Source organism: Talpa occidentalis, unplaced genomic scaffold, assembly GCF_014898055.3.
Source record: "Talpa occidentalis isolate TD23 unplaced genomic scaffold, MPIMG_talOcc4v2.1 talOcc4.14, whole genome shotgun sequence".
Taxonomy (NCBI): Eukaryota; Metazoa; Chordata; class Mammalia; order Eulipotyphla; family Talpidae; genus Talpa; species Talpa occidentalis.
Window position 1 is genome coordinate 14,394,666 of NW_023601433.1, and position 26,341 is coordinate 14,421,006.

General features: G+C 38.7%; 1 protein-coding gene across 1 annotated transcript; it reads left to right on the forward strand.

The window, feature by feature from the left end:
* The first annotated feature begins 3,206 nt into the window (after window positions 1-3,206).
* MKRN3 (makorin ring finger protein 3) lies at window positions 3,207-25,993 on the forward strand. Its single transcript, XM_054695457.1, has 5 exons — window positions 3,207-17,293; window positions 18,544-18,686; window positions 19,734-19,789; window positions 21,467-21,514; window positions 21,884-25,993. Exon 1 carries the CDS (start codon window positions 3,207-3,209, stop codon window positions 4,431-4,433), a length of 1,227 nt encoding a protein of 408 aa, XP_054551432.1. The 3' UTR covers window positions 4,434-17,293; window positions 18,544-18,686; window positions 19,734-19,789; window positions 21,467-21,514; window positions 21,884-25,993.
* Window positions 25,994-26,341: the final 348 nt, after the last annotated feature.

Here is a 26,341-nt window from a genome sequence, read left to right on the forward strand (position 1 = left end):
CCTGTAACTAAAGTCTATCTCCATGCTCTGCTATTAGGATACAAAAGGAATGTGTCCACAGAATCCTCAGAAGTTCCTGGCACATGAGGGGTTGTGAAAGATGCTAATTTTATTATGCTAATAAGAAAACTGATTTTTATCTTGAAATACACAAATATGTTTTTCTCCACTTAAGTTCAGAATATCAAACTCACTGAAGTACATACATAATGTGCAATTTTTGTATATCACCTATGCCTCAATAAAGTGTGTGTGTGTGTGTGCGCGTGCATGTGCTTGGGGAGTTGAATTTTAAAACGAGAAAGAAAATATTTTTATCAAAGAAGCTGAATTGTAGGTACCTTTATGCATTGTTTTGTTTTTTGGTCCCCTGATGACTATTGCTGTAGGATTCTGCATGGACAGGATTCTATCAGTTCATCTTGGAAGAAGGTGGATTGTTTTGAGGAATCCACATCAGTCATCATTAGTGAACAACTAGTTAACAAGAAAATTACTCACAAAATCCTTTCTAATCCCATATTTCAACATGGATATAAACAGAGGCACAAATAACCAAGTCCCTTAATTATAGTATCTAAAATTGCCCTGATTATTAAAAAATACACTGACTTATCTATGCTATAATCAAACACTAAAAATTTCAAGAAATCTTCTGGATGTTTCCTACAAGGTTCAAGAATTCAGCTATGTGTATACTTTAGTGTGGTTACCAGAATTGTCTCAGAGCATAGTTCCCACCCCCCATTTATCTGTGCAGGATATATTCCTAGCCCCCCAGTTGATTCCTGAAGCCATGGATAGTACCAAACCCTATATTGTATTATTCTGTCTACTATACATAGTTATGATGTTTAATTTATAAATTAGGCACAATAAAAGAGTAACAACAAGTGATAATAAAATGGAACAATTATTGGATTGTACTTTTTAATAAAAGTTATTTGAATGTGGGTCTCTGCCCCCAAATACCTTATTACATGTATTATTTTCAGAGTGTAGTTGACCATAAGTATTTGAAACGAGAAAGGGAAACCACAGATCAGGTGCACTAATGAGTATAAAAATACAACTGATTTTTGTATAATGCACTCCCACCCAATAGACTTGCTAAATATGCTTTTTAAATCTAGTCATTCATCAGTAAATTATTCTCAATTTTCTGCTGTGTTCCATTAATAATTCCTTTCCATTAAGACTTTAAATTTCTTACTTGCTTTTATGTACTGGCTTGGACTTTCAGTGATAAATACAGATTTTTTGCCTTTCTACTTACTTCATACAGAAATAAATTAAAGGTTTTATTTAGTGAATTATTTTTAACTATATGTTTGTTTAACAGATTATATTTATATGTATTATTCCTGCTTCTTTATTAATAAGTGTCTCTACAAACATGGCCTTCTCATGTAAACGTTAAAATAGCCTAACATTGTACTTGATAAACTTTCATAATTTTTAGTGCCTAATATTAATGTAGTGATTATGATCCTTTTTCTTAATAAATTTCAACAGAAGCTTATCCATTTCAATTATCCTCTGCAAGGATTTGTTGGATTCAATTCCCTTCATGTTTGTCTATATATTTTTCTTATCTTTTTATGTTCTTCAATATGATTTTCTTTCTACATTCATGCTGTCTCCCATTTTAAAATATAAACTTATGCTACAGGATTCCCTCTAAGAATTTTAAGCAAACGAAATTAAAAGCCATATAATCATATAATCATAACAAAGAAATACTTATTCTTGGGAAAATAATACATTTAAATATTTGAAAATCAACCAGCACAAGTAATCACACTAAGAGATTAAAAGGGAAATAAAATATTATGTCTCAAAAATGCAGAAAACTGTGTAAAATTCAGTATACATTCATGACAAGTACTCTCAGCAGAATAGGAATATACATATATTTACTAACCTAATGAAATATATATATAATATGATATAAAGCTCTCATGTGTGGAAATTAAAAAGCACTGCATGTGAAAAGAACCACAGAGAATAAATCACGAGAGGCGGTGCTAGTAGTCACAATACAGCACAATCCTGGGAAAGAAAGAAAGAAAGAAAGGGGAAACAAGGACCACTGTGAGTTAAATCAACAACAGAAGATTAAAACCAGGGTCACACAGGGCACAGTGTCCTATTGAGCTGCTTCAGGACCAAACGAAGTCTGTGGTATTTGAACAGTAGAAGCGGGAGGTAGACTTCCATCAGGCGTTAAAAAAACCTCAAATCAGAAACACTCCTTGAAAAAAAAAAATTCTAACAGAAGCTGATAATAGTTTTCAGAAAATAAAAACTAGAAATTAAGTGTCCACAAAACAAGACGTCAAAGCTTCCAGCAGTGGCAATCATTCAACCAAAATAATAATAACCTATAAAGACATACTGAACAAAACCAGAATTTATAAAACACAGGTAGGAAATGTTTTATAAACCCCAAGATGAGTTTTTAAACACATGGACTATAATTTTTAAAATAGATAAGAAAAAGCAATCAAATAAAATTGTATGAAGGAGCGCTAGAAGAGATTAAATTAAAACCTCAAAGGGTTGTGATTACATGCTCCAGAGGAGATGGCATACGGCAAGCATTGTGATCAGCCGGCGTGCGGAGAAGCGAAGACCGAGCGAAGACTGGCGGTCCCGACTGATGCGAACAAAGGCAGCTCGAGTCACAGTTCCCGCCCAAAGAGCCAGTTCCCACTCCACGGACCTGGTAGAGGACTAGCATCGCACTACAGGAAGTGTCCGCCGCGCCTGCGCAGAGAAGCAAGTAGGAACAAAGGGCACCGGAAGCAGGGAGCGGGGGGAAGGAAAAGAGATGCACACTTCTCAGGGAGGAGCACGCTGCACCGGCTCCTGCCCGCCGGGCCTCGAGCCCGAAAGGAAAAGACAACGGAGAAGTTCCGGTACTATTTCGGGGAGAAGAAGCTGCCATGGAAGAGCCTGCAGCTCCCACAGAACCCCACGAGGCAGCTGGGGCAACTGCGGGCGCTGAGGCCGCGGGGGCGGAGACAGCCTGGCCCAGCGTCCCAGTGCGCAGGGTCCCCAGAGGGTCGGGGGTTCCGGGCCCAACCCCCTTCCGCCCGTCACGTGTGAGGCCTGCCCAGGCCTCAGGGGGCGGGGCCAGGCCCAGTCTCCTGCCTGGCCGAAGCTGTGGCAGCTGGACGAAGCAAATCGTCTGCAGGTATTATATGCATGGGCTGTGCAAGGAGGGGGAGAACTGTCGCTACTCCCACGACCTCTCGGGCCGGCAGCTGGCCAGGGAGGGCCGCGGCTCGCCGCCTCGGGCCTCTCCCGACAGAGGCCCCAGCACGGCTGCGCACAACGAGCCCCTGCCTCAGCAAGCGGCGGAAGCCCCCCCTGCTGCGTCCTCATGCTCCTTGCCTCTGATTGGCTCGGCTGCTGAAAGGGGTTTCTTTGAAGCCGAGACAGACAATGCCGGCCTTGAGGCTGCTGGAGGAGCAGGTGCAGAAGGCTGGGAGGGTGCCATTGAGTTTGTTCCCGGGCAACCCTACCGGGGCCGCAAGGCCCCTTATATTCCCGAAGCTCCTGTCCAGAGCTGGTTGACTGAGCGGGAGCAGGTTGCTGTGGGCATGGGGGAGCAGCTTTGCCGCGATGCTGCCATGGGGCAATGCTTTCGTGGGGAGAGCTGTGTGTATCTCCACGGAGAGATATGCGATATGTGCGGGCTTCAGGTCTTGCACCCCGTGAATGCTGTCCAAAGGGCAGAGCATATAAAGGCCTGCATTGAAGTACACGAGAAGGATATGGAACTCTCTTTTGCTGTGCAGCGTAGTATCGACAAAGTGTGTGGCATCTGCATGGAGGTTATCTTTGAGAGGGCTAAATCCGCTGACTGCCGCTTTGGCATCCTCTCCAACTGCAACCACACCTTCTGTCTTAAGTGTATCCGCAGGTGGAGGACTGCCAAACAGTTTGAGAACAGGATCATCAAGTCCTGCCCTCAGTGCAGGGTCACCTCCAATTTTGTCATTCCCAGTGAGTTCTGGGTGGAGGAGGAGGATGAAAAGCAGAAACTTATTCAGCAGTACAAGGAGGCTATGAGAAACAAGACCTGCAGGTATTTTTCTGTAGGCAGGCGTTGCTGCCCATTTGGAGAGAAGTGTTTTTACAAGCATGCAGAGCCTGAGGGCCAGGGAGAGGAGCCTCATGCAGAGCCTGAGGGCCAGGAGCCTCCTCATGCTCCTGAGGAGCCTCAGAGGCAGAGTGCTGGGGCAGCCAACACTCAAAGCAGCCAACGTTTGGAGCCTGTGCAGGTGGGAGAGGGCAACATGCCCTTTAAGAGCAGTAAAAAAGAGCTTGTCATGCTTCTGCTGGCCAGTCTGTTGTTCCACTGTTTTCTTTCACTGGGAGGTAATGAGCTCTGCTTCTCAGAATCAATAGGACTTGCTTCATAATGAGCGGGAGGAATCTTTCCATTTGGTCTGTAGCATTGCTGTGGCATGTGGTCTGGTGTGCTGTGTGCTGAGGCTGTGTCATCTGCTAGCGCCTGTTTTCTCTTCATAGACACATCCATCACTTACAGGGGCTGTTGGAACCATTCCATCTCTGTTTTCTTGCCCGTGCCCATTTCTTTCCTCCTAGGATCATGGTGTTTCACTGTGTTCACAAAAAGTCCTTAAAGTTATTGTTTGGTGAAATGAATATTGCTGTCAGTTTATGGTTTATTTTGTCGTCTCTGTTTTCAACAGGATTGATTCAGTTCTAGTCTAATGTTTACAGAATTTCCACTCATTTTGAAGTCCCTCAAGAATAAATGTGACAGGGTGAAGGGAGAAGTCTTACTGAACAAGGAGTTTTTTGCTACTACAGCCTTAAGAAATGGACCCTCTGGGGGGCTTTTGTGGCACAGCTGCTCATCTCTGTTGTTTACATGTCTGTTCTTCCCCTCATGCCCTTTGCAAGTGCACTTTTTAACTTGTTACCTTGTGGTTTCTGTTTTACTTGACCAGAACCAGGTGTGTATGTTTACATGTTTTTATCCTGTTTACCTTGATGTGAAAGTATTTATATTGGAAATATATATTGAAGGATTATAGATATATAGATATATACGTATGCATGTGTATAATAGTTATGCATTTGAAGAGAGAAAGATAAACACCATAATATTTGTTATGTGATAAAATAAATACAGACTTGGAAGCTGAAGGTTAAAGACTAATAGGATTTGCTGTTGTGTATGTGTCTTTCTGTTCTTTAATAGACTTCAGTAATTAACATCTAATGAAAATAATGATTCAAGTGACTTTGGACAAAGGTGGCAGGCGCAGATCTTAAAGAACTTCCAAAATTCGATGTTGGTAACTCCATTGATGTCATCCATGGCTTACTTCACTATTATAAATACAGAAATGTGTATTTCCCTGCAGTTTCACACCATCTCGTTGCTCCTTGTAACGCACAATGATGAACCCAGATACAGAGTTCTTTGTATTCAATATTTTGTGTTAATTCCAAACAAGAGGCTTTAGGCAAAAGTCTGTAGCAAGTAGCAGGAATATAAAAAGGAAAATAGAATAATAAAAATGTTGAAACCAATCAGAATACAAGAATAGAAAGATAAATGGAATACAAAAAGGAATAAAACCTAAAATCACTAGTATTACAGGAAGTTCATAACACAAGTATACCATAGGGTAAATGAAAATAGTTTTAAAAAGACTTGATTAAAATTAAACTTATGCTATATGTTGTTTAAATACTCACCTATTTTGTTAGAATACATAAACATTAAAAGTAATTGGATGGAAAATTTAAACTGATGTGCTATGACTTTCTTGCTGAAGAGGAATTAAGGATGATATATAAACATCAAATTGTAACATACCAGAAAGGCAAATTCTTCAATTTTGTACTAATTTAGTAATGTAACACCTATGCAAATAAATAACTGATAAAAATAGAAAAATCAAAATCTCAGTGGACAATTTTAATTATATCTTTTCAGTAACTGAAGAAGTAAAAGAAAAAAAAAAGCATGTGAGAGTTGAATAGCACAATTTTAACATTTACTTAATTCGCCTGTGTCCCATGCTGTGTGCATCTACTGCAAAAGCCCTCTTTGGCTAAAATAGCTGAAAAAATACGGGGTGGTAAGTCCCAAGACCACCCTGACTGTACAGCAAAGACAGGGCCCATTTACTTAGCTCACATCATATACTGAGCTCTCTTCAAAGTGCTAATATAACTCCCAGAACCCACTATATGAGTCTCTGGTTTCTCTTTTGCAATTTCAATTACCATTGGGGTCAACCACGATCCAAAAGTATTTAATACAGTAAGATACTTTGAGAGAGAGGGAGAAAGCACATTTGCACTACTTTTAATACCATATGCTCTTACATTGTTCTATTTTATTATTAGTTACTGTTGTCGATCTCTCACTGGGCTTAATTTATAAATTAAACTTTACTATAGGTATGTATAGCAGAATGCATAGTATTTAGTCCAGTGCTATCCAGGGCATCCACTGGAGGTCCTAGAACATATCCCACAGAAAAGGGGAGACTACTGTATTTGCTGTAATTTTCTCATCATCCTGATGAGGCCTATAAGGTAGAGAGATTCACTTACTTGCACATTATAAACATAAGCCATAGTTACAAATTAGTGGAATAGCAAATGGAACTCAGGTAGTCTATTTTCAGAGAGCTTGCACTTATTTGCTGCCCTAGTTTACATATATGACAAGGGTGAGGTAGACCAATTGGATATAGCTACTGGACACATGTACAATCATTTAGTATGGATGTTCCAGCCAGGAAGTGCAGAGATGGGTATAAATAAGCTCCTACAGTATGTGGGAATGGCAGCTTCTTATCTGTGGGCTGCTGGATGAATTATATTTTAGTCTACTGCTTAAAATGTCCCTCAGATCCCCATATTTTTATACTGCTGTTCCCTACATAGGTGATTCCCATTGTCTGGGTAAGCACACCAGACTTTTCCATTGGTTTTTTTGCCATATTCCTTTCTTATTTTTTTTTAATTTTTTGAAGATTTATTTATTTATACAAGAACTGGGGTACAGGCCAGATTCGCGGGAGGGTAAGAGAATTCACCAGAGACAGAGTAGGGAACAGAACAGGCAGACTGCCGAAATACACTGCTGACAGGAGAGGTCTGCCGCAACATGTGGGACCCTAGCCGGCCGGGATCGAACCGGTGCTGCAGAGGCTGCAGAAAGCCTCACAGCGCTACGCTTAACTGCCTGCACCACCAGGGGAGGCCCTATTCCTTTCTTCTTGATTCCTCTTATCCAAAAAACTCACCATTCAGCAGATCCTGGATCTCTGCCTATTTCTGGCAGGGTGAGTGATTACAAGTGAAATGCAAACATGTCACCTTCCTTGAGGCCACTTTGGACATGCAGGGGAAAGTGGACTTAAATGACCTAACCAGAGAACAAGACAAATTGTGGCACTCTCAAAGACTTTGTTGACTGCAGAGACAAAATCAAGCTCTGAGGTATGGATCACCTGTGCAGGAGGGGTTTCCAAGCCATGCCTGAAAAGCTTTGAAAACTCTCCTAGTTTACATTTTCCAGCTTTGTGAGATATTACGTCTTTTATTGATCCAGACAACAACAAAATCCTACATAATCAGAAGTGATAGTGGGACAAGGTTTGGTAGAAGACAAACGGTTTGTGGAACAAAGAATAATTAGAATCATGATTCTGCTTCTTACCAGGCATAGACTCTGGAGCAAGTTACTTAAATTTTCTGTCCCTCAGTTTCTTCATATGAGAAATGGGTACAATAGCACATAGGATTGTTGTGAGGATCAAATACAATCAGGACAATGAACTTGAAACATAGGTAGTATTTTTAAGGTGGCATGTACAAAGGTCAGATTTGTACATTTGTGGACACGAGACAAACTTGTACAAGAGTAAAATTCTACCAAATTTTTCTCTTTGGGAATCTTGGGGTTGTGAAGATGACATTATTGTTTTGTGATTATTTTCATAGGGCATATTACCTTTCTGTTCATAATTTCCAAATGGCCAAGTGTTTTTTCCCACAAAATCATTCACTAAAACTAAAAATATACTATTGAATTCCTGAAAATATAGTAAACAAGAAAACTTATGATTTTTCTTTACTTGTGACAGATGCCAAAATGAGGGATAAGATGATTTCTTTTTAATTAGGATTCCCTGTTCCCTCATCAGTTCATCAAGAAAGAGGTCAACTAACTCTTCCCTGTCCACCTCACTGAATAGTTTTCCAAAGGATCTGTTATTGAAGGCAGTTGGGCCACCCCTGCCTGTCCTCACCACACAGAGATTTGCTCTCTAAGTGACTGGGAGTGTGACCTGGCCCTCTCCTCCATCAAGATTCATGGACTCAGCCCCAGGGTCCACACATATCATTCTAACCTTAGAAAAATGCCTAAGTGAGGCAAGTCTACATGCCTGTGCTCCATGTGTCTAAAGTTGGTGGATGTATACAAACTTGCTGATATGCTAAAAGTTGAACAGTACTCCTTCCCCTAAAGAAATGGAAACTCTGTTCTATTTGTATGTTACCAAACCTGTTCCTATAGCCCACAAAATGCCTATATGTTTTCTGGTTCACACTTTTGTAAATATCTCAAGGGTGTGATTTCTGTTTTCACAGCAGATGCTAAACTACAGCCCCTATGCTGAATGGAGTTGGAGTAGAGATAGAAAAAAGGGTTCTTTCGAAAATAATACAGCACTAGTACCGTTAGCACAAATAGAAAGATTAATTTTTTCAATGAAGACACAGCATTTTTTGAATTTTTTTTGTATATCACAATTTCTGGTGTTGATGAAACAGTAACCAAAATAATGGACTGTATTAGATCATAATGAAACTCAATTAAATTGAGATATTAATAGCACAGGGACTATTCTCTGATGTGAATACAAGAAAGTCATTACCACATGAAAACTCTTTTAAATATCTCTTGATATTTAAAAGGAATTTGTGAATTCAAAATCATTTAGCAGGCTAGAATAACAAAAATTATACATACCCTAATCGAGAGGATAGTAATGAATTTGTGCTCAGGGTAAAACTCCTAATTTTAAGTAACATACACTGTAATATACACATTACATAATTAAAGGTATCCAAGTCTGTAAATTTTGATAAAAATATAATAGGTTGACAGAATGAATTCAGGATTAAAGCAAAACTTAGCAGATCAGAAAATAGAAATATAAAGGCTGCTGCTTTGAAAAAACTCGACAGATAAACCATTAACTAACTTAATCAAAAATAAGGGAGAAAATACAATTAAAATAAGAAACAATAAATAAAAAGTAATCAAAGACAAGGCATTAAAGAAATGGGAGGTGAATCCTTGTTATACTGAAGCAAATGCACTTGAAAATATAAAAGAAAATAAAAATCTTCAACATAAGTATAATTTTTCAAACATTAATGCAGTATACAAAGTAAATCAGATCAATTACTAATGAAACATATAAAATTTCCAGAAAAGTACTTTCTCACCTGCCCATCAAAAAAGAAAACAGCATAACAGAGGCATTTGCTCCAGAAATTTACTAAAATCTTTAAATACATTTTTTAAGCCTTTCCAGAGAACAGCAGAAGGGACAGATATATAATTTGCAAATGACACGTAACATTTATATCAAAATTTTACCAATGCATGAACAATTAAGGATGACTAGAGATCAATCTCACTTTGGAGATTGATGCCAAAAATTTAAAATAAATGTTTTTTTTAATATTTATTTATTGCATAAAAGAACTTTGGTGTAGGCCAGAGGTGCGGGGGTGAGAGGATTCACCAAAGAATGGAGAGCAGAACAGGTGTATCTACTGAAATATGCTGCTGAGGGGAGCAGCGGGTGTGACAGGAGAGGTCTACTGCACCATATGTGGGTCAGCTCCCTGGCCGGGGGTGGAACTCAGGCTGTAGTGGTGATAGGGCTGAGACTTAACCCCTAGGCCACCAGGGAGCCCCACTAAAATGAATGTTAACAAACAAATAATACAGAAGAATAAGACCTCAGCAGGAGTAGGTTATATTCCTGGAAAAAGATGGCACAATAGAAGAAATTACTTTATCTTAATAGATTAAGTAATCATGTAAACCTCTTCATATATTTGAAAGAAGAAAACTAAATTCATGATCACAATGATAATAATACTTATTTACAGGGTATACATGTATATATGCATATATAGTTTATGGGTCCTTAATTTTTTAAATGCACACAAAAATGTAACTAAAGAAAGTGAGATAAAAGCTGAAATTAAATAGTAGAGCTAATTAAAATGTTCAATATAAAAACTTACTGTATTTTCTGAAAACAGTTCATAAGATAGGTAAATAAACTATTATCTAACTGAGGAAATGAGAGAGGGAAAAGTGTATATACACACCCACCCTCAGTAGGAGGATTTACAAATAGAGACTACTGAATCATATAGAAAGCCTGAAAGAAGTGGATATATTGCGGGTATATAGAATTAGTCAAATATTGGCTACAAAATACATTAAAATACAACCTACCATTTAACATTGACAACATGAATTATTGCAGTTGTAAATTTTTGGAAGGTGAGAACTTTTAAAATTTATTCTCAATACCTTTCAATATATATTGCTAACTACAGTGATCTTGCTGTCCATGACATCCCCAGAATTTATCTTCTAACAGGGAGTTTATGCCTTTTGACCACCTTGACTCATTTCTCCTACTTCCCAGTGGACATCTCAAAGCTGTTCTCTATTACCATTAGTTAATTTTTTTAATTCCACATACAAATGAGATCATACAACTATAAAGTATTTGTCTTTCTCTAACTTTGTTCGCTTAGCATAATGCCTTCAAAGTCTATCTGTGTTGTCACAGTGGCATGATTTCCTTTTTTATGGCTGAGTAATGTTCCACTGTCTAACATGTATGTACTGAAATATTACCAAGGTAGTCACATATGCAGATGATTTAAATTTAAGAATAGTGATGTATAAATGTAAAAAATACTAGTAAATATCAAAGTAAAAGTATTTGAAGCATGTGGAAAATTAAAAGACCTGTTTTATGGAGATAATTTAAAATGCATTGGAATGAATTTAAATCTGAAAAAAAGCTAATAAAAAGAAACATTTACAATTCAAGTGCTTTGAAGAAACAGAATTTGGTAGGGAATCTCAACATTTAGGTACTTGACAAAGTTCTATTAAAGTACTACTGTGATGTGCTTGGGACCTGTCACCCTTTTTTATTTCTACCCTTTGGAATGGGAATGTCTCTCCTATGCCTGTTGCACTATTGTATTTTTGGCACACATAAATTAATTGTTTTTATAGGTCCACAAATGGAGAGTAATTTTGCCTAAGAATGAATAATACCTTGATTTTTATTCATTTCTGATTTAGATGATATTCAGATGAGACTTTGGACTTTAGACAATCAAGTTGATGGAATGAGTTAAGATTTTGGGGGCTTTTGGATAGAATTAATATATTCTGCATGTGAGAATTTTGGGGGCCAGCAGTAGAATGCTGTCTGCTAAATATACCCTCCAAAATTCATATGTTGAAACCCTAGTCCCAAATGTGATGGTATGAGGAGGTGGGGCTTTGTTAGGAATTTGGTCACGAAGGTGGCGCTGTCATTGAGATTAGTGCCTTTATAAGAAGAGACACAAGAGAAAGTATTTTTCTCCGCAATATGAGAACACAGCTAGAAGGTGCCCATCTGCAAACCAGGAGGAGAACATTCAGCAAATCCACCACCATGCTGGCATCCCGATCATGGACTTCCAGCCTCCAGAACTGTGAGCTATAACTGTTGTTTAAGCCACCCTGTACTGTTATGCAGCCTGAGCAGACTAAAACAAGTATAAATAAACCCTGAAGTAAGTAAATGAAACTGTGCAAGTTCATATGAAGGGAAAAAAATGCCAGTAGAACCTGAACATTTTAGAATTGAAAAAATAACTATTCACTGACCCCTACCAGATCCTGATACATAGTAAGTACCACATCAGCAGTAGGAAGAGTGAGGTACTAGCACTTGAACTGATCAAAAATATGTGTTTAAAAAGACCACAGATACAAATAGAAGTTGAATTTATGATAAAGAGTGTAACAAAAATAACAAGTTTGTTCAGTAAAAGTTGGCAAACTCAGAGCCATCTTGAAAACTAGTGCATGGGTCCATTTTTATGTTTTATACAAGTATAAATTTCAAATGTAATTATGAAGCCAAAATGTACAGAAACAATATTGGCTGGTATGTTTTTCTTTTGAAGTCTGTAGTCAAATGTCTTTCTGTGACTTGAGATTAACTGTCAACTGTATCAAGTTTATTATGTGCCGGGTTGTGTCCTCAGATTCATTACCTCATTTAACCCTTCTCACCATCACAAGGTGAGTAATGGTAGTATTTTTTTAGCTAAAGTTCGTTTACAACACTGTATTTTAGAAGTACAGGTTTCTACCTCTTCCTTAGAAAATAAGGCACTTTTATATATTGCTTGTAAGAGTGTAATTGGTACATTCTCCATAGAGGAAAATTTGATAGTGCCAATTAAATCATAAACTCACAGATGTATATTCCTTGACCAACCATTATTTATGTAAATGTGACTTATAGGCATATTCTACACAAATGGAATTATTCAAGTACAGAACTGTAAATTGCAACCTTTGTTACAGCAGTAAAAGACTGGAAATAACTAGAAAATCCAACAGTAAGTGACTGATTTAAAAAATGGCATAGATGTACAGAGAGGTATTATAAAGTCATCTAAACTTGTATTATTTTAATTGATTCATAATGCTGTATATAATTTAGAGCTATAGATTCACACCTCTTCAGATGAATGTACTATACCCATCACCAGTGCACCCATAGTTCTCCAACATAATCCATTAGGCCTCCTCCCGCTTTTTGTATCCACCCCCATTCTGGCAGCCTCAATTCTACAGTCAGATTTCTAGGGTTAGTTTTGGTTCAGTATTGTCTATTCCTTTTAAAAAGTATACACAAAACACAAAAAAGCATGGGGTAATCTGTGTGGGCTGAGCTGGAGACATAGTGATAAGTAGGAATTAAATGGGAAGTGTATAGAATTATATCACTTGTATATAAAAGCAGTAATAGTTACATATAGTATTTTGTATATATATATATATATTTGTTGTCTTACATGTGCATGCAAGTCAGCTGGCAAATCATTTATAGGTGAAAGAATTTGTGTAAAATATATATGTGAATGTATAGATATATATACACATATACACATGTGTTTATATATTATATGTAAGTAAATATACAGGATAATATGTATAGATATATATGTAAAATATAATAAATGCAGAGCTGAAAACAATGTCAGTGCTTAATACATTTGATTTGTTCATGAGTGTGAGTTGTATCAAGGAGAGATGTAGATGTGATTGATTAGACTCCAGTAATTCAAATTAAGTGGTTTCAGCCTAATACAGCACATTGTCATCGTAAGGACGGAGGAAAAGCTCTCCACATGTCATTGGTATGGCAACAGAGCTCCTTCTAATCACTATGGCAACACAGTTCACTCTCAATGTGCCCAAAGCTATAGATGTAGGTTCACTGATAAGATTCAGTAATGCCTGCTTTTGGCATGTAATCTTTCAGTCTGTGGCTCTGATGCACAGATCTTTATAATCAATGTTTTGTATTCTCCTGAGTCCCTCTAAACAAGGTGGTTGTTTTTAAAATAATTTGAAATAATAACTAAAAGGAGTGGAGGAAGAATAAAATGATTAGAAAGTGGGCATTTAACAAGCAAGCAAAAGAAAATAATTGGAAATTAAGTATAGCTAATTAATTTTAGATTTATTTGTATCAGGCATCTATTCTTAAGGCAAAGGTGATATTAGAAAATGTGGGGAAATTTCAATGTGTCAGGAAGTTGAAAGCATTTTAAATCTGTATTCATGTAATTATGCAGTCTCAGAAAATACAAAGACAAAACAATAGAACTAGTAAGGGAAATCCAAGAAACCATAACTGTAGATATTTTAATCACACCTCATACAGTTATTTTATAAAAAATAAGGGTAGGCTTGATTTTAATAATGCAGCAGACACTATTGACTTAATTGGCATATTTAGACTCCTACACTCATGAAATGGACAAAAAATTTCTTCCCATGGTATGAATGGCAGATAAGAAAAAAAAAGATGACCTGCTGAAGCTCTACCCCAGAAAGCCTTTGCATGACCTTCCTCTCTGATAAAAATAGATGTCACTAAGTTTTTACCATGTACTAAGCCATGTGCTTTGGAGTCCATAGGGATGATCTAATTCTCATAATGGCACTCAGAGTAGTGTTGTATTATTCTTCTAGTATTCCTATTATTCTTCACAGATCAGATAATGAGGCAGGGAAAAGTCAGGTAATTTGCTCACAGTCAGGCCTACATCCAGAAAGTTGTGGAGCCAGGATTTAAATCTGGTTTGTTTGATTCTGAAACGCTTGATTTGATTGCACCCTCCCTTTCTGCCTACCCTTTTTATCTAGGAGTTGGGGGGGGGAGGGTAGTGTTTCCTACAAAAAGCTGCTTGGAGAAAAGTACATATTCTTACATTGTAGATGGACCAGCCATGAATAAAGACTGGGGGATCCTCTCAATCTTAAATATCCTTAATCTGACACTGAACAAGGGACCAGTTGTTCCACTACTGGAGCCTAGCTCCTTTGATTTGCACACCAGCATTGCTTCTTTGTTTCCTGGGATAATGGCTTCTTAACTGGTATTTCTTACTTCTTCCAACATCATCTCTAATATAGTTAACAAGGGATGAAGGCTGATAATTTGGGTCTCAGGGACCAAGAGAAGTATAAATGTGCAAGAATTTTATTTCAGAAAATTTTCATTAGAGAAAAGAGAGAGGTCCAGAAAGGCAGGTGATATATCAGACCAAGTCTGACTCCAAGCAGTGGAGAGAAACAAGGTAGAAGGAAGCATCCTGGACTTCCATTTAGTCTAGCAGGGTCTCAGCAAAACTGACAGTTAGTACTTAAGCTTCCAGCACTGGAATTGCTTATCTCAGAGGTAGGCTTGTTGACAATCAGTCATTAGCTGAAAGTAGCCCATGGGAAGGATGCCTTAATATTAATGTAGGAAGGGATTTAGAGCATAGCATTTGAGGCCCTTGGTCAATCAAGCTCCCTGTAGTTTAGAAATATCCCAGATGCTTGACCCATTGAAAGAGCCAGAAGGTCTTGAACATTCCATTTGTGCCGCTCTCCATGGTGCTGGGTATAGAATGAGACCTTAACCATGACCCTACTATGGAGACACTCATATTCTTAATAGAGCTTTCTTTTAGGACTTTGATTAGCCAAACGACTAATATAAGGCCAGATGTTTCATTCTTTGAGACTCTAATAATAAAAGCAGCTGCTCAAAAATAAGGGCAGTGTAGCAGACTAGGGCAATTGGGACAGATCTCCGAAAGAAGAGGAACTTGAGCTGGCTCTAGACAGTGTGTAGATTTGCTCCTAAGTTTTAATCCTCACAACTGGAAGTATCATTTTCTGCTGCTGACATACTGTGTGTGTGTGTGTGTGTGTGCGCGTGCACGTGCCATTTATCCACATTGGTACAAGAAAAAGCAGAAGTAACACTAGACTGTGCTTGGAAATGGTGAAGTCATTTTAGGGTTAGAGACATGGAAAATTGGAAGGTAACACCATCTCTTTGTTGTACTAATGGGCAAGTTTACTTAAAGTGTCTTAGAGCTCAGTGTACTCATCTGAGAAAATAGAAATATTTCATTCACAGGGTTGTTGATGTGAAATTGACATGAAGAGAAATAGTAAAATCTAGATCAAGTATAACGGAAGGATTATTGAATGATTTTGGGTCCTCTTATAAGCATGATGCCAATACTGAAGGATCTATGCTCCACCAATATTTTTTAAACATTTATTTATGCATACAAGAGCTGGGGTACAGGCCAGAGATGTGGGGGGGGTGAGAGGATTCACCAGACAGAGTGGGGAACAGAACAGGCAGATTGACCAAAGTACACTGCTGAGGGGAGCAGTGGGCGAGATAGGAGAGGTCTGCTGCACCATGTGGGTTGCTCCCTGGCCAGCTGGGGATCAAACTCGTGCTGCAGAGGCTGCAGATTGCTTCATAGTGTGGTGCTTAACTCCTTGCGCCACCAGGGAGGCCCTCCACCAATATTTTTTTAGGTGAACTTTATGAACTTATTGCCCCTGCATCAATAATGACTTAGGCAAGAGGCATATTAGCCCAATTGCCCCAAATTTTAAAGAGACAGGAATTTCTATACAATTAATTTCAATTAAGAACATGAATATTGGAACTGTTTATTGCAAATCTTATCAAATTACTTTACATTTTCTAAAAAAAAATAAAAATCTGTGTTATTTGTGACACTTAAGTAAACAAGTCAAGACATGACAAAATAATACTTTTGGAAAAATAGACAAATGAACAGTGTATGAATACACTCATAAAATGTTAAAGAAAAGGTAAACCTAATTTATTGTGATGAGATAGTAGTCAGAATCTTGGTAACAGTGGGGATATATTGGCAGAAGGGGGCATGACAGAATATGCTTGGATGATGGAAATGTTCCTACCTTGTGTGGGTGTTCGTTGCATAGTTCTGGAATCAATCATATGCTGGAATTGATTCTGATGACTCACAAGAGACAAGTGCACTTTTCTTCCCAACTCCACATTCAATAAGATACTGACTTAAATTTGGACATAGTAAGAGTATTTGCACCAAAAACAGTACAAATTAGTGTTTTTTATTCAGAGAGCAGGATTAGCAGCACATCACTGCACAGATCTATCTGTCAAGTATCTCATCAAATTGATGTAGTGTTAAAGTCTAGATACTTTTCATTAATTTTAATAAAAATAAGGAGAAACTGTTTTCCACCTAAACCACAGTCCGTTTTGACCTTATTAGACATCAGAATCCAAGTCACTGTAACAGGCAAATCATCTAAACCCCCAAAAGAGAGCCCTTTCACCTATAGGTCATTGTCGATAAAAGTCAAAGGTGATAAACCATTTGGATGTAACAATTGAGACCATTTACCTCGAATGGATTCCTCGGGTGGTGGCCCTGCTGGCTTTTTCTTTCCCCTTTTAGGCATGGACGTACTAGCATGATACCACATCACTTGCTCAAACCCAACCTCTTGGCCTTCCTGGTGGGACCTGCCAAATGGATTCCAGTGGTACTTTCTTCCATCAAGATGGTAAACCCCCAACCATACCCATTTAAACAGGGACTGAAGACCTACACCCTGTTGATCATGATATACTTGAAATGGAAGTCATTAAGCCCACATTGTCCCCTTTCAGTAGCCCTGTTTAGATGGAATTTAAGATAACCACTAATTAATGGCACCTCACCATTGAATATAGAAACCTTGATGCTCAGGTCTCCCCAATTAAAGTTCCAACTTCTAATATTATAGAATTGACTAAGAACTCACAGCAACCTAGAGTATCATTGTCATTACCCCAGACAAGATATTCTGTTGTAATGCTATCATGGATGAATCCTAGGCCTGATTTGTTTTCACTTTTGAAGGGCTCCCAATGAGATATGCAACTCCCAATGAGATATTTAAGCACCCTGCAAGTGCACACAGCCTCTGCTACAAGATTTAAGTAACTTAAATAGGAAAAAAATGCCATTTTGGGCATTATATTGATGACATTGTACAGAGGTACCCCTCTGAGGAAGCAGTAAGGGCAGATTTGCACACTGTCACAGACTACCATCTGCAATGTGGTTGAGCCATCATCCTTCAACTTTGGATCAGAGTTCCTTGGGGAGTGAAAGGGCAAGCCTCATGTGTTGAATTTCTGGGTACCATTTAGTCCTTTAAGAGCTAAGAAATTTCCCCATCTGCCATACATCAGTTACTTACCATTAAACCACCCATCATAGTCAGGCATGGTATAACACAATATAGAACTGTTTATGTTCTAGAAGCAACACATCCCTTGTCTCTTACTAATTTTTCACTTTGTACATGCAATCCCATGCAAGCCTCTACTTTCCACTGAGATGAAGTCCTACTGTGCCTTTGTAGCCCAACTGGAGGTCAGCAAACCTTTTATTTAGTCCTACCTAGCTCCACATTCCACATTTTGTTATCTCTGGCAATTCTCAAACATTTACACACAAAATTCTTTTTATGTTGTCCTCTGATTCCATTTCCTCCTCCCTCTGTGATTCCCCTTTACCTCACCATCCACTATACTCTGGTGACATGATCAATAGTACAATAATGTATAATAGTACAATAATGATCCCCTCATCGTTGAGTTCCCCCCAAAGTCAAGTCCCCCCATCAAGTTAATGTAGGATCATTCCTTTGGAATTCCTGGCAATGTTAAAGCCTCTGTAAAGAAGCCATCTCCATGTAAATCACTCCTTCAAATATAGTGGCTACAAAGACTGACTAATGAAGCTAATTCTCCTACTTACTTACAGGAAATGGAAATCACTGCCCCAGACAAGTTTGTGACAAGTTTGGATACCTGAAACAGAAATAAACTCTCAGCTTGGAGCCACATTCAGAGATGCCAGCATGGCAAGAAATCTACAAGTCATGGTGTTGTCTGAAGATAAAGGAGGTAACCGAGGGCTTTCTTCCTAAGAGCAAGCACACTCGTCTATTAACCAATATACAAGTGGTGCTGACAGAAGAACCTGACCCAAGTTGACCAAATGGCAGTGTTCCACGTGTTTATGGCTATTCTTATCCCTTTGTAGAATTTGGGTCATAAAGTTCAGTAGATCTGCAGGGTCTAATTGCACAGACTAAATGCTGGAACAGTTCAGTGCTGGCCTACAATTATAGCATAGGGTGGAAACAAGGAATATCTGAGAACCTTATTGGAATATCTGAGAGCCCTATTGGATACAATCCAGTGTGCCCTGAGTCTGGAGGCAAAGGATTGGATACTATTACAATCAGCACCCTGGAACAATGTCTAGATAATGCTTAGATTTCTGTACATCAAATATTGATATAAGCTAACTATCCAGTGATTGCCCACCATAAAACCCATCTGTTCAGGGACACTGTCACTATGATTTGCCTACAATCTTCATGGGAAGGTCCCAGAAAGCCTAAATAGGATTCATATGATCTCACTTAGGCTGCATTAAATTTTCCCAGAAGCTTTATGCACTTTGGATGAGTTCCTTGGGACACTGACCTTCCCATTGATGAATATGCACAGAAGATGAATAATCCCAGAAAAGCAGAATAATTTCTTCCACTAGCAGTATGATCAAATAAGGAGCTCAGTCCTCAGGAAAGTCTCCAGGTTCTATCTGGCTAGCCTTCCCCAGCCCATGACCAGCACCCCTACTGGATAACCACTGGGAGGGCTCCTGGGTGGCCACTGCGCCAGTGTACTACACTCCCTAGTGACATGGACACATCACTGGATAGGACACAACCTCAGGTGAGAGCCCCACAGTCCACGAGAGGCCTACTCCTCCTGTAGCACAGAGGACAGTCCAGGGACAGGTCACCACTTTGGAGACCTGGATGTTCTCCCAGATTACAATGAACTTAGCAGAAGGCCATAATGGGAGCTATCTGGGAACAGTGGACTAAATATATTGCCTATGGGAATGAGCAGATGATCCATTGGCATATTATTTTGCAGAATTTTCCTGGTGTTTTCCTGCTGACCCATCCTAAACCAAGAGGCCTGTCAGACTTGTGAGTACTTCCTCTGCCAACTACAGAAGCACATTAAATCACTTTTCTCCATTATGGCAAACCAACATGTGCATTCAGAACTAGACAGCTAGTTGTATGTTCCCGTTGACCTTCTGCTCTGTGTTCTTATGTGAGAATCCCTGTCCATGACTTCTGGTGTCTGTGACACCATTGTCCTGGTGCTACCATGACCTCATGACCTCTTCCTCCAAACTGCCCCATACACTTTTCATGATTCCAACAAGAATTCATTCTCCAACACCACTCTTTTTATCCAACGGGCTGATAACACTACTTACCCTCTGGGATTCAGAAATTGCTGGACTTGTTTGAGTTGTGTCTTGCAGTCAAAATAGCTACCAAGGGTGAATTCAGCCACAACAGTGATTCTGGTCTGTGGAGGATTTTTACAAGCAGGAAGGCATCAGCTGAGTATCATAGGTGTTTCAAGTTGGTTGCATTGCCATCAGTAGGCTGGAACACAAAACCAGGTGAGAGCTAATCAGGGTGTAAGATGAGGTCGTAATGAAGGTGAATAAGGATAATCCTCATAACAGATGGCTCTTATTGAAACAGGCTTTGGAGATTAGACTCCGGTTTGAATGTAAATATATGTATAAATAACTTTCAAGAACTTCGTAAAACATGATTTATAACTAAAGGATAAATTGATTAGAGAAAAGGGTTCAGGGACTCTTTAGGGCTCCCAGACCACACATTCACTCACTCACACACACACACACACACACGCACACGCACACGCACACACACACACCCTTGTCCTCCATCTACTTTCAGCTATTCCCTGGTAACATTCCTTCCACTTAGAATTCATTTCCAGAACCTCATTTCTACTTACATTTTTCTTATTCTTAAACCATTCTCATCAGAATTCCAGTTTTACTACTGTATTATGTTAAACCTGAAGCATGATTGGCCATCATCATCTATAGCTTCACAGCACTTGATTCTCTCCTCTCTTCATTTAATATCAACTTTTCCTAGTGCCTCTGTGAATCTTTTGGATCGTTTGTTGTTGTCATAGTCCTGTCTTCCACAACATGCCTAGTCTATGGTTGCTTTCGAAACTTCTCATCCATGGCTCTCTTCTCAAATTGTATACTCATTCTTCACCATCTCGGTTCCATCCAGAGTTTCAACCACTGTCTGTATGTTGACTCCCATATGCTTATCTCCAGTCACACCTGGAACTAAACCCATGATCATGTATATGAATGGCTTCTAGATCACCCACAGTTCTTTACAGAATGAAGTGATAAATAAATGTATCTATCCGTGTGACTTTATTTCTCAGATATGATAGAATATCAGAACCTGAACACACAGTGCTCTGTCCATGTCAGTATCCACCTTCCTGTGTTTCCTTTTCCAGTTAAGGATGTCAGTGTCCATCCGTTCACTCAAGCCTGGGCACTGGGCCCTACTCACCTATGCACCTCTCTGTGTCTCTTGTGCTTGAGTGCAAGAGGGTCTACAAGTCCTTATTCTTTTAAATCTCAAAATCTTATCGCTTTTCTCCATCTCACTGGCCTCTCTTAGGTTAGCCAGACTTTACTCTTTCCTGGATTATTAGAACAGCTTCCATCGAGAGCTGAAAAAAATTCTCTATAATTTTGCATACTTGCAACTAAATATTTCTATTCATTTTCTTTTCAGACTTCAAGCTTCACTCCTTGAAGTCAGAGTTTTGGCTGTTTCTTCAAAGTAAGTAACTCATTCTTATGCGTGCTCTAACCCTATTGTGCTAATAAGAGAAGGGGAGGAGGAGCAAATGTAAAACACCCAGATAAGATGCCAGAATTTAATCAAGTCACATGTCTTTTCTCTGCTCAGCATGTGAGTGTCATGAAACTTCCCATTTCAGGCCCTCCATTTTACACCTCTTACACAAAAAGGTAGGACCTAGAGTTCTATACCATGTCTCTTCTTCTGGAATACCATTTATTTGCCTCACAGACAAATAATCAGTGTCAGTGGGATTCTGTAATTCCTGTGAGCCAATAACCATTGAATGTCTTCCTTTGCCTTTATAAATCAGAGTTTTCATTATGATTATTCTTTCCCTTTCTCCAGTTGACTACTTGGTGTTGGGAGAAAATAACTTACTTTAGCACTCCAGTTCTTGACCATGAAGAATCACATCAGGACTTCAATATCATTCAGAAATCCTGAACTTAGAACAGATTCACTATCTAGATGAATTTTGGGTTGTCTCTTTTAACCACAAGAGTGTGTTCAACATGTGAAAAGAAGAGTAAAGTGAATACTTGATGAATACAAAGACTAATTTGGAAGAGAACATGTATCTTCATCAAGTCTTATTTTCCCTGGACTCACAGTTGACTTATATACCCGCTCACAGTTGTAGTTAATTGAGGCCATGTGATTGAATTCCAGCTAATGGAGTGTAGGCAGAAATAAGAACCATCACATCCGCCCTGTAAAAGCCTCTGCCATGACCCTCCATGCTGTTCTCCTTCCTCTAGCAGGGATGGATTCTGAGAAGCAAAAGAAGAGCTCAGTTGCCTGAGTCTTTAAAGCAGAGGTTCTCAATTATTTTAATACTGAACTTTGAATAATCAAGAATAATGTGATATGGTATATGAGATCACATGTCATGGCATGACTTAACAGAAAATATATGTAACAATATACAACTAAGCCACTGAGATTTGGTGATTCTTGGTCAATGCAGATAGTGCTCATTTTTCTGAGTAACCGGGAAGAGGTATGTCTCCTTGGACATGGTATTTGATCTGCAGCCACCCATAGTTTTAGAGGGAAAACTTCTATGTATGTATCTGGGAACTACTCATTCAAGCAGAGAGAACAACACATACAAAAACCATAGTCTGGGAGCATGTATTTAAGAGTCAGACAGAAACTAGTATGATTCATTTCTAGTGAACGAGGAGGAAAGATAGAGGAAATGAAGGTTGAAAAGGTAGACAGAGGTTAGACCATACAGGGCTGTAGAAGCAGTGGTGGAGAGTTTAAATTTCACTCTAGTTGTGATGGAAAATCATTGGGAAATTTGAAGCAGGGAAAAGACATGGCCTTATTATGACATAGGCTTTTAAACAATAATCTGGGCTACTCTTTATAAGGCTCAAGAGAGGAATCAGAGAGAAAAGTTAGGAAATAGTGACAATCTTCCAGGCAAAACAATTTTTAGTGGAAATGGATGTATTTCACTGAGTCTAGTGAATAAGTCTAGGGAAATCTATGGGTCACACATTCATTTAATAATTTCATGTAAATACATAGTGCAAATTATCCATCAACAAAATATAGGCGTCCTGATTTCTTTTAAATGTTCGGAGCGCTTGCAGGTAGACTGCAGCAAGCACTGATTTTCAGCTTCCTGGAATCCTTACTGTGCGTTTCAGTGACTCAAATTCTTCCCAGTAACGGCAAATACAATAAGCTGTTGGTTTACCCAGTGGCCACCAGCTGGCGCCAATAGACAGAACGAAGTCAGGGCAGTTGAACAGACCTAATGAATCCCACCGAAGATCTGACATGTAAAAATCCTTTGTTGTCCTTTACTGGGAACAGAAAACAGTCCCCAACAACATGATGCACAATTAACAGGTTCACAGCCTAAGAGGGTTTGCTGTAGAATGCTTCAGAAATGGAATGAAATAAGGTCTTCCTGAAATGGGAGAGGGCACATTTTAGAGTGAAGAATAGTGATGTGCACAGGTGAAAAAATGCTTACTCTTACATTTGGGCTTCAGCCAGACAGTTATGTAGACCTCATTTCCCTGTTTTTCGTGAGATAAAGGGAATGATGAAAAAAAAACCACACATAACTAGGGCTTGCTGAAGCCATCCATAAGACCTGTAAAATCTTTTGTGAGATGTTATTTTGCATACTGACTCCTTGTGCTATTTATTTTCTACTTGTTGAGTTGTAAAAAGATCTTTGCATATTCTGGATGCAATTCATTTATCAGATATGTGAGGTCTGTACATTCATAAAGAGCAGACAGATCAATGGAACAGAACAGAGAACTCAGAAATACTACCACAAATATAATCAATTGATTTTTGACAAAGGTACAAGAGCAATTCTATGGAGAAAGAATAATCCTTTCAAAAAGAAATAAATGGAACTCCATATGCGAAAAGTGAACTTTTACACTGACCTTCCACAAAAGTTAACTCAAAATATACCACAAAACTAAATATAAAATGCAAAATGGTAAAACTTTTCCGTAAAAAAACACAATTTGTGTGTCCTTGTTTATGGCTGCTTAGATGCAACAAAATGCATACTTTGTGAAATTAAAAATTGAGGAATTATATTTTATTAAAATCTTTTTCTCTGTGAGTCACTGCTGATGGAGTGAAGGCTAATCACAGCCCCAGAGAGTACATTTGTATCTCATACATTGTCTCAAGCTGAATCCACTCTGAACAAAGGACCTCAGAGAAGTCTCATTGGGAGACTGATTGGCAGTTAGCAAAGCCAAGTCATTAGCCCTGAAAAGTGCTCCTCACTGAAGCTAGCAGCTGACTTCTGCAGCGCCACCAAACAGAACAGGTGGAAGCTGACACTGAAGGAGGCTCCCCTCAGCTTCCATCTCTTAAACAGAAAGGGGCAGATAGAACTTTCAGAATCTATAAGAATTAGAGGAACGGCCTAGTACATATAGAACCCTTTTTTTTTTTTTTTTTGATCCACAATGGAATCCTCTGAAAGATCTGGAAGAAATTGCTTACACTCAGGAAAAACGTTTGGACTCTAAAGAAATAGATCCATTCTAGGTTTTCTTTCCTAGAGATAGGCTCCAGAGAAGCAAAACCTATGATCCTAAACATTTCTTTCCCATGTGCATATTACTTCCTGGGTCAGGGATAAGAGAAGGCAGGAGGGTCTTGTGTTAGTGGCAGGGGCTTCCCGTTTGGACCCACCCTTGTGACCATGTCTGGGTTCTCAGTACAGACTGGAGGAGTTCCTCCAATCATCCAGCAGAGGGACCCCTGCCTTCATTTCTACTAAAGCCATTTTTTGGTTAACCCGTCAGGATGAGCAAAGTGAAGTGACCGAGGATGGCATGTAGCCGAGAAAAGCTGGGAAATACTAAATGCTTTAAACTGAGTGAAATACTGTGAAATGTTCTCGCTGTTGGGATTATGGGGGATTTATGTATCCAACTAGGTCTCCTCCGCTTTAGGAAGCAGATTTCCTGATGCAGGAGTCTTTGTCTTTTCATTCTCACATAAGAAAATTTTAGGTAATACAGTATTAAAAATTTTAAGCATCTTGAAGATGCAGTTGGCAGAGTTTATTTCAGGCAATTTGTAGTAATTTCTACTGTCATCAGAAGTTTTTCAAGGTGCCATTTCATAATGATTTTATTTACATTGGATGTTCTGTGGGGTTGAATTTTATTCTATGCCATTTTAATAAATACACTAGAATTGCAGTGTAATGTTTCTGTCTTTAAATGTTAGTGAGGTGGACGTTTTCAACTTTATTTGTTAATAGTATTTTTTGGTTAAATAACTTATGGTAAATTTATTTACTGTCCTCTTGGGCATAAGGGAAATAATGTTTGAAAATTATTCAGTGATGTGTGTGCTATAATATACATATGTATAAGCTATAACTGCTATTATGCTATGTTATTAGCATCTTTTTTATCACCTGATACTATTTGCCCATTTAGTTACAAGGGGTTTTATTATTGCCATTTCTAATGAAGAAGTTTTGTGCTATATTTATCTATATTTTAACATTTTTCAAATAAACGACTTTGAATGTGTTCCCAATGCTTCTTACCCTCTACCTTCATATTTTTTCTGGATTTTTTCTGTCCTCTGATTTCATACCAGTTTTCTTAAGGTTTTCCATTGGCTAACTAACTTAGTTTACTTTTATGTAGTTAAAATTCATTATTGTTGTAAATTATCTCTCGCTTCAATTGAATCCAATAAAGCCCTTGGAATTATTTGTTTTATATCAGACATGAGATAAATGAGACAGAGGACTGTAAGCAAGAAGTAAGCCTTTCTACCATGGAATGGAGTCACACCTTAGGTATAGCACAAGAGGCTTATGAAGCTACTTTGAAAATTGCACTCACTCTGCAAAGAGCAACTTGCTCAAGCACCACATGAGTAAGTGATTCAGAAAAAATAATAGTGAGAGTAATAAATGACCTAAAAGTAAAATATCAGACCCATATGCCTAGTAAGGCCTCTTTGGGGCTAGTTCTCAGCTGCAGCAGGCTATCTGGTTCAGTTGTTGTCAAAACAACTAAGGATTGATTTTGGGCAACTGTGTAGTACTTTCTGATCCAAGGAGCTTGGATCAGACAATAAACTCTGCCCAAATTCCTGATGAGATGCCCACTTGGACAACTTGCTGACTAGCCCCTGTAGCCAACCACCATCTTGGATGGTGCCAGCCATTCCAGAGAGCTCGGCTCTGCCTGTGCTGGGGCCCCTTCATCTTAGGAGTTTACCTTCTACTATAGAAGCTCGGCTTTCTAAGTGTCAGTGGATTGAATTTGGAGAAGA

Excerpts from the sequence above, each read along its gene's own strand:
- MKRN3 (XM_054695457.1), top strand. The coding sequence starts at position 3,207 with ATGCATGGGCTGTGCAAGGAGGGGGAGAACTGTCGCTACTCCCACGAC.